This window comes from Zootoca vivipara, chromosome 6 (assembly GCF_965207765.1).
Source record: "Zootoca vivipara chromosome 6, rZooViv2.hap1.1, whole genome shotgun sequence".
Taxonomy (NCBI): Eukaryota; Metazoa; Chordata; class Lepidosauria; order Squamata; family Lacertidae; genus Zootoca; species Zootoca vivipara.
Window position 1 is genome coordinate 30,271,190 of NC_142589.1, and position 9,152 is coordinate 30,280,341.

The 9,152-nt window shown below is 43.3% G+C and overlaps 1 protein-coding gene across 5 annotated transcripts in view; it reads left to right on the forward strand.

Annotated features, from left to right (window-relative positions):
- ADCY7 (adenylate cyclase 7) overlaps positions 1 to 8,320 on the forward strand; it is a 92,875-nt gene extending 84,555 nt beyond the window's left edge. For 4 of the 5 annotated variants that reach the window (XM_088671863.1, XM_088671862.1, XM_035117183.3 and 1 more), the window contains 6 exons: positions 1,071 to 1,226; positions 1,610 to 1,756; positions 3,063 to 3,170; positions 3,678 to 3,792; positions 4,322 to 4,446; positions 4,830 to 8,320. In XM_088671863.1, coding sequence (XP_088527989.1) covers positions 1,071 to 1,226; positions 1,610 to 1,756; positions 3,063 to 3,170; positions 3,678 to 3,792; positions 4,322 to 4,446; positions 4,830 to 4,967 — 789 coding nt within the window. In that variant the 3' untranslated portion in view covers positions 4,968 to 8,320. The remainder of the gene's footprint in view (positions 1 to 1,070; positions 1,227 to 1,609; positions 1,757 to 3,062; positions 3,171 to 3,677; positions 3,793 to 4,321; positions 4,447 to 4,829) is intronic. The other variant, XR_015950504.1, reaches the window with a different exon arrangement.
- Positions 8,321 to 9,152: the final 832 nt, after the last annotated feature.

Below are 9,152 nucleotides of genomic sequence, written 5' to 3' on the forward strand. Positions count from 1 at the left end.
GTGATATGTGGGAAGATTAAATAAATAATAATATTGAATAAATAAATAGTTCTCATGTGGTAGAATGGATGGTACCATTTTAGTCTGCAGCTGGGGGTGGGGAGTTTTTTGGTTTTTTTTAATACTCCGCTATGGAAATAATATCCCTGCAAAATTATTTTGCAGCGTTTTCCAGATCTGCTGCATTTTGTAGCAAATCAGACACTATAGGATTTGTTCTGAAGTGCACAGTCTCTCTTTGCCTGCGAGTTGTGCTTCCTCAGTTGGTTTTCAATGGTGGAAAGTCCCACTTGCACGGAGATCAAATCTGCGAGGTTATTATTAGTGATGATGATGTCTTAATGACAGCTGAGGCAGGTCTGGGAAACACAGCGCAATGAATTGGGATAATTACCGTAGGTACGATTTAAAATCAAAATGTGGCTTGTGGGAGCATGTTAGACCAGGGGCCCCAAACTAAGGCCCGGGGGCCGGATGCGGCCCAATCGCCGTCTAAATCTGGCCCGCGGACGGTCCGGAAATCAGCATGTTTTTACATGAGTAGAATGTGTCCTTTTATTTAAAATGCATCTCTGGGTTATTTGTGGGGCATAGGAATTCGTTCATTCCCCCCCCCCCGAATATAGACTGGCCCCGCACAAGGTCTGAGGGACAGTGGACCGGCCCCCTGCTGAAAAAGTTTGCTGACCCCTGTGTTAGACAGTTAATGAATGCTGCACGTGTAGAGGAGTATGGGCATTTGTTTGTGGCTTACTACGCTTGGCTTGCATGGGGAAGAAAATGTGGGGTGCAATTTGGGGCACCAGGGGTTAAATACTTGACTTATCGGTCAAGTCCCTCATTTTAAAAGATTTCACGCTTTTGAAGGAAGAACAGTGTATTTCATGGACATTAAAAAGGTCATGGAGCCCCTGAACCCCCAAGGCATTAAACAAGTTTGCTGCCAAGTACACAAAGCTGTTTGTATAGTATTTTCAGCAGCAGCGTGGAGAATCCTTGCTTGTTGATATTAAGGGTGGGTTTCATACTGTAATTCCTTGGTTTTGTTTTGTTTTGTTTTGTTTTTGCAGATAGACTATTACTGTCGTCTGGACTGCCTACAAAAGAATAAATTTAAACAGGAACACGAGTCGTTCGAAACGATGGAAAACGTAAACCGGCTGCTGCTAGAGAATGTGCTCCCAGCTCACGTCGCTGCCCATTTTATTGGGGACAAATTAAACGAGGTATAGAACAATAAGATTCACATTGCTCCATTGTGCTTTCATTCACTCTTCTGCTAATCTTTAAGAGATTGCATGTTGAAAGCAGCATGAGGACAAAGCAGTAGAAGCCCCATGGTCTAAAAAGCAAAATAAATCTTAAGTCTCATTCACAATATACACCTGAAGTGCCCAACCACTTTAAAGTCATGGCTTCCCCCAAAGACTTCTGGGAGCTGTCGTTTGTTGGTGTCTAAACCACTCTGGAAATTGTAGACCTGAGATTTCTGACACTTCTTTGAATTTACATGTGCTTAGAGTGTTGCTTTAGTTGTATGGGGAGATGGAAGTGGCTGGTAGCGAACAATTATACAGTATTGTTGAAACTGTTGTTGCATTTCCTGCAGGATTGGTACCATCAATCCTATGACTGTGTCTGTGTCATGTTTGCCTCAGTACCCGACTTCAAGGTGTTCTACACAGAATGTGATGTCAACAAGGAAGGGCTGGAGTGCCTTCGACTCCTCAATGAAATCATTGCCGATTTTGACGAGGTACCTCTTGAGGATTGTGTGGGCCTCTTGGTGTTGGGATTGGTCCCCCACCCCGTGTTGAATAGCCAGAAATTAGTATTCACCTCCCCTCAAGGCTTCAGTGTAGTGAAGAGAGATCTTCTCCACAGAGGAAAGAATTGGCTTCTTGAGTCATGTTAGGAAGGTCCTTGGCAGCACTTAAAAAATGTGACTGGTTGGATATGCAGCAGAGAGGTGTATCATAATTCAGTGGGAGAACACATGCTTTGAATGCAGAAGGTCCCTGGTTCAATCCCTGGCATCTCCAGGTACAGATGGGAATCCCATCTGAAACCCTGGAGAGCCACTGCCAGTCAGCGTGGACAAATATTGAGCAAAATGGAGCCAATGTTCTGCCTCGGTAGGAAACAGCTTCCTGTGTGTAGGAAACTGTGGTCCTCCCAACTCCCATCAGCCCCGGCCAGCATGTTCAGTGGACAGAGAGGATGGGATTTGTGGTCCAGCAGCAACTGTAGAAGGCCACAAATTCTTGACCCCTGAGTAAGAAGGATCTATGAGGGACCTCTGCCTTGCAACCTTGGAGAGTCATTGCCAGTCAGAGCACACAACACTGGGCTTAATGGAGCCTGAGAGTTCTTACATACTGAGAGCCCTGCTGGATCAGACCAGCAGTCCAACTAGCCCCGCATTCCCTTCCCCACAGGGAAGCTCACATTCAGGACAGGAGGACAGTAGCCCTCCCTTGCTCTTGTTCCCCAACAACTATGTTCAAAGGCATGCTGGTTCTGATCCTGCTTCTGATACTTTATAGTCATCCTGACTAGCACCTATTGAGAGCCTTGTTTTCCTTTCAATCGACCTGGGTATAAGGCAGCTTCCTATGTTCAAGGGGGTTGGGTGGAGTGTGTCATATGAAGAAAAGTATCCTTGAACCAGAGAACCATGGTTTGACTTGCATGCTTGAGCAGGATGACGCACCTACTTCTACAACCTTATTTTGGAAGGGTTGCCATCAAGGGTCAAAACAGAATGAAAGGGGTGTGGGTGGTTGTCTTCATGCAGGCATATTAATCAACCTATTGGGGAAGTCAGAAACACACAACCAAATCTTAAAACCCACACATCCTTCCTATGTATTTTGTACTTGGTGATCAGTATGAGTAAAAAAAAAAGTAGCAGGAAAACCAGTCCTGTCTTGAGCACTGTAGCCTCTTCCTCTTGCCTAGCTTATTCCACTGGAAACTCTGGCCTGTGAGGAGACTGTAACAGGACAAAGAATCATCCAGGTCCTGGATTTTAATTGTTTTCTCATTTCCCCCCCAAACAGCTGTTGCTGAAACCTAAATTCAGTGGTGTTGAAAAAATCAAAACTATTGGGAGTACATACATGGCAGCATCAGGACTCTGTGTTACCCCAGGCCAAGAGAATAATCTGGTAAGTCACCTGCTGAAACACCTGGTTGTGTGTGTGTGTGTGTGTGTGTGTGTGAAACCAGGGTTCTAATCCCCACTCAACCATGAAGCTCCCTGGGTGACCTTGAGTCAGTCACTACCTCCCAGCTTGGCCTACCTCACAGGGCTGTTGTGGGGATTAAAGAAGGAGGGGACGAACCATGTGTGCCCCCTTGAACTCCTTGGAGGAAAAGGTGGGATATAAATGCAATAAAGAAAATGAAATAAAGAAATGTGAGTTTTGTTACCAGCTACTTTAAGCAAAGAGAGGAATGCAGGTGTCCACTGACTTTACCTGCAGTTCTAGGATACACCTATAATATATCTGCACTCCATTAGTGGAGGGATAGCTACCGCTAGCCATCAAGATGTCATTGGACTAAAAAAACCCATTCTGGCTGGGGCTGATGGGAGTTGTGAGTGCCGAAACAACAGGTTCCCCACCCCTGCACTAATAACACTCTCCCCCCTGCCCCAAAATATTGTTTAGGACCAAGAAAGACAGCATGCTCAAATTGGCATCATGGTGGAATTTGCGATGGCCTTGATGACTAAGCTGGATGGCATCAACAGGCACTCATTCAACAATTTCCGTCTCAGAGTTGGTAAGTTCAATCCACTCCCCCCACCAAAAAGCAGTAGGGCAGGCTGAATTATCTTGGGGACACCACTGTATTTCTTCCATATTCAGTGATTTTTTAAAAATCACTACATCTTAGAAGAACATCTAATCCAGCATTCTGTTCTGACAGCAGCAAACCAAGTATCTGTGGGAAGCCCAAGGGAAGCCCAAGGGTGCTCTCCTTTCCGTTGTTTACTGGCAAGTGGTATTTGGAAACATTACTACCTCCAGAGCTAGCGTGATTTACACTATTGCTTAAGAACCACAACCAAGAACATAAAAAGAGAATTGCTGGATCAAACCCAAGGGTCCAGAATCCTGTTTCCCACACTAGTTGATCAAATGCTTGTAGGAGGCCTGCAAGCAGAGCACAGAAACACGAGGCGCTATGTTCTCATTTAGACCGCTGGTCCACCTATCTGTGCACTGCCTCTACTGACCAGCAGGGTCTCAGAAGCCATGGGAGCTGAAAGCAAAATTTCATCTTAACCTTCTCTTTCCTTTTCTTGCAGGCATAAACCATGGCCCTGTGGTAGCTGGTGTGATTGGTGCTCGCAAACCGCAGTATGACATCTGGGGAAACACAGTCAATGTTGCCAGTAGAATGGAGAGTACAGGAGAACTTGGGAAAATCCAGGTAAAAAAAATAGTGGACAGAGGGGCGAAGGAAACCTGTTCAATGATTAGAACATAAGAAGAGTCCCTCTCCAAACCCAGAACTAAGGAGGTCATTGGGACTGTTTCCACTGCCTTTTAATCTCATCACACCTACCCTGCCTGCTTCTTGAGTCCCTTCTCCCCAGGAGCAGCCCAGATCTTTCACTGTCCAGCAGGAAAGAGGTTGGGGGGGAAACTGTATAGTTTATTCCTGTTGTGGAGGCTTCCTTGCTCCTCTTTCTGATGTTTGTGGTTATTTGTTTATTTATTTTGCAAGCTCTTAGCAGGAGTAGTAGCTGGGCCTGAAAGGGATGTAATGCTCACTTTGAATTGTGAATGGACTCGTGTGTTTTCTGTGCACAGGTTACAGAAGAGACTTGCAAAATACTGGAGAACCTGGGATATGCCTGTGAATGCCGAGGACTTATTAACGTCAAGGGGAAAGGAGAACTGGTGACTTACTTTGTGTGCACGGATACAGCCAAATCCCAAGCGCTTTGATTCGAGCAAGGAACTGCTGAGAAGTTCGGTCAAAAGTTGTGTCTTGCTGGGCTTGGTTGTTTTTAAAATAACTTCCCTTCCGGAAAGCCTGGAAACTCCGCCTCCTTAAGGAAAGGAGCTTATGACAAAAACGAGTGCGGACTAGAAGTGTTAGTACTTGTATCTCAAGAGAAAGGATTGTGGGAAAGCTCTTTACAGCTGTGCCTGTCAAAAGAGTTTGCAGGTGTCCATGTTGCAGACTATTCTTTCCTTTCCCTGCCATGCAGCCACAGGACAGAGCTCCACTTCTGCACCTTTTTCATGGATCCACAGTTGAACGAATCGCCTCATTAAAACATTCCACTGCCTCGTCCTTTCAGATTGCACATGGACACAGCACCACCTTGAGTTTGCAGCAGTCTTCATAAGGCAATGGGACTGAAGACTCCTCTGCCTGAGAACTTTTTAACTGGAGATGTCAGGGGTTGACTCTGGGATCAACTGTACACAAAGCTTGTGCTCTTATCATTTGGTTGTGCTTCCCCCACCCTCCAACCTGACCTCCGAGCTGCAGCTCTGCTCTAGAACTGGATTTCAGTACCAGGAACTGTTGCACTGCCAGTATTCTTCTCTACAACCACAACCTGGTCCTTATAAACATTTCTGTGGTGGTAGTCCTGTTCTGCTGCTAAACCATACCCGGATATATCATACACATCTTTTTTGATTATGCTTGTGCTATTCCCTACTGGAGCAGAAGACAAGTGATGTGAGGAACTTGCTTATATTTTGCTCACATGGCTTATTTTTTCTGGATTCTGTTGCCTGGGTCTGGAAGCATTCTTGGCCTTGGTTCTTGAATGTGCTTTCCACTCTGGGTGGAAACATGTGGGTGGCTTCTCCTCGTACACCTTTTGCTTGTGCTGTAATGTTTTTTTTTGCACTTCACCAGGTGCTTTTTAATTTCAGCAGCTATTAGTGCCCCACAGCAACACGCTTAACATCAGCAGTGTGTGTGTGTGTAAAAATCCAGATTCTTGCACTTGGTAACCCTGCTCATATAATTGTGAGTAGCTTCAAATACAGTTTTCGCTGCTGGCATGGCAGTACTATATGGCAGGCAGAATTGGGTGATACACACTTTTAAAATATGGCACAGGGAAACTTCCAGTGTCTTCCTCAATTCTCCTGATAAAAAGAAGTATAGTTTCTGGGGATACAGATCTCTCTCATTCTTGTGGGTGTAACAAACCATGGGGCAGCCCATTGGCAGCTACGGTGCAAGTTTTGTACAATTAGTGAACCCCTCCCTCCCTTCCAAACTATTGTATTGCTGGATTTCATCATTGGCAGGAGGCTGCCACCTGTTTCCACATTTTTATGAAAAAATTATCAGACAGGGCACAACCAAATACAATGTCCACCCTGAGCCAGACTTGAACTTCGTATGTTTATCACCTTTTGCTATGGTATGGGTTTTTGCTCCAGTCCCATTAGACAATTTGAGGGGGGGAGCCTATTTGTTAATTATTATTCTTTCCCTCGTTGTTTGTGTTGAGTATTCAAATGCTTTATTTCGTTCTAGCTTCAGTGATATTTAGCACAAACTAAGTCAGTATAAGGCAACTCCAAAATTGACCACCTGAATACTAACCTATATAACTAACTAGGGGAAGGAAAAATACTATGGGTTTCAGAACTCATTTTGGAAACACCTCACAGCAGTGTGTTGTTACCAGCCACCATGCAAGATCTGTGTGAGGCATGATAATTGGGAGTAGGGAAAGCACAGAAAGCTGGCTTCTGAACAAAATGATTTTTCAGGTAGAACTCATTTAGTCTGCTTAAATGATATGGGATTGGATCCAAAGATGCAGAAGGTACAGGTTTCAGTAGAGCCTTGTACAAGAAGAGAGAAACTAAATTGCAAAATTCTAGTTACAGGTAGGTAGCCGTGTTGGTCTGAGTCGAAACAAAATAAAAAAATTCCTTCAGTAGCACCTTAAAGACCAACTAAGTTTTTATTTTGGTATGAGCTTTCGTGTGCATGCTACTGAATGAATTTTTTTATTAAATTGCAAAAGATTGAGATCTGCTTTTCCAGCTCGTTGCAGGAGCTTTAAGTACGACTCTAGAATCTACCTGTTTTAGTAATGGGTAAACTCCTGAGTTGTTTGCAAATCAGGGCCATCAGCTTATGCTCAATCTTTTTTGGGATCCGATCCACTGTACTTACCATTAGGTGTATTCACAGGGGCTAACCTTGAAACTTTTTTTATCTTATGAAAATTACTTCTGTCTGACAGGCACAGGAGAACCAGAAACAAACCATTAAGTCTTAGGGGCAAGGAAAAAAAGGTGTAAATTGTTTACAATGTGAAAAGAAGAAACAGTTGTTTATGTGCCCCATGGGAGAAAAAAAGCTTAGCAGCGCAGTGCTATGCATGTGTACTCAGAAGTAAGTCATACTGGGGCAGTGGGTTTACTCTCAGGTAAGTGCACATAGAACTGCAGTCTGACTTTATGTGGAGCACAACTGAACTGTGTTGACTAATATGTGGGCATATCCTAGGAAAGCAAAATGAATTGCTTTGCATTGAAGTGTTCTATAAATTTAAATGTGAATACCATGAAACATTTTGAAATTGTATGTTTTTCCCTGTGATTGAGATTCTGTAGAATGCCTTTGGCTCTGCTCCAATTTGCAAGTCACTCTCTCGAGTAATTTAACTGAAATCCAACTGAAGTTTATGGAAACAATTCCAAGACTTGAGGACTGTGACTCTAGTATTTTTTTAAAAGTTTTCAGAGTAGAATGTGACTAACTGTGCAAAGATTTCTGGCATTCTTTGCCCTGGATGCAGCCCTGTTGTGTTCATTATAATTACTGTGTAATTAACTTATGCAGAGGTTGAAGTGCCTATGTTTCATGACAGGAACAAAACTCTTCTAGTAAAGTCCTACTGTGGCTTTAGGAAAGTCTTAGCTGTCTAGAGTAGGTCACACTGGAAAGTAGCAAGATAGGGTAGTCCTAGGTAGGATAAAAAGGAAACTTAAGCGATTGTATTTTGTTATAGCAGCAAGTTAATGTGAAATATGATAACACTGCTTTCAGTTCTTACTTTATTGTGCATTTGTTAGAATGCTTTAGTTCAAAGGATCCACCTTTAATCTTTAATCCACCTTTGCAACTATTTGCCATTGTTTGGCATCAGTTATCAATCGTCATATGCCAACAGCAGAAACTCGTGAGAAATGCAAGTATTAATGTTTGTTTCTGTTCACATTCTACTGCAAGTCAAGGTAACTTGTCTACCTTCTGTTTTAATTCTAAGTTTCCCAGATTAAAAATTTAGGGTGCGTTTGTTGCCTAATTGCTCTTCTTTTGTATCATTTCAAATGCGTTTCAGAAAAGTAAATCTTTCATTCTTGCTTTACATGATCACTTTACCCAGGCTATTATAATGAATGGGCAACATTACATGAAGCACCTCTTTCCCTCCATTTAACTGTCAACAAAGGAAAGACATTGTGCTGCCTGAGATAAAAAAAAAAACCCAAAGCAGGCCTCTTTGCTAGTTTCTTTTTTATGTTACCAGTTTGCTTTTGGAGCATGTTCAAGGGAAAGCAGTCAGCTGTTCCAGTCTAAGGCTGCTGCCCTGTGTACATCTCTAAATGGATTCTGCTGAATGTGAGTAAACTCAATAAGGCATTGTTATGTCTGATGTGATGTGAAAACTTGTCTAGGGCGACTCATTTACATATGTTCCTGTATATGAGACCCAGAACTCAATTTAAATTGAACATTGTTCCCCACAGCAGCCATTTCCAGTGGCCATAAGCTTTCCTTTTGCTTCGTCATGTGACTTCCTGTAATAATAAATGCACCATTTTAAATGTCAAATTTAAGGCTTTCTTGCCCATTGTCACCCCAGTCCTGTATGACTCAAGTAATGCCTGCAGAATAGAGGCAGCATCTAATGTAACAAGATTTGTGTGAATGTAAACCAGGCATCCCCAAACTGCGGCCCTCCAGATGTTTTGGCCTACAACTCCCATGATCCCTAGCTAACAGGACCAGTGGTCGGGGAAGATGGGAATTGTAGTCCAAAACATCTGGAGGGCCGAAGTTTGGGGATGCCTGATGTAAACTGCAACTTCCTTCATTCTGCATTGCATTCAAGAAGCATCTCTTAGATCTGTCAG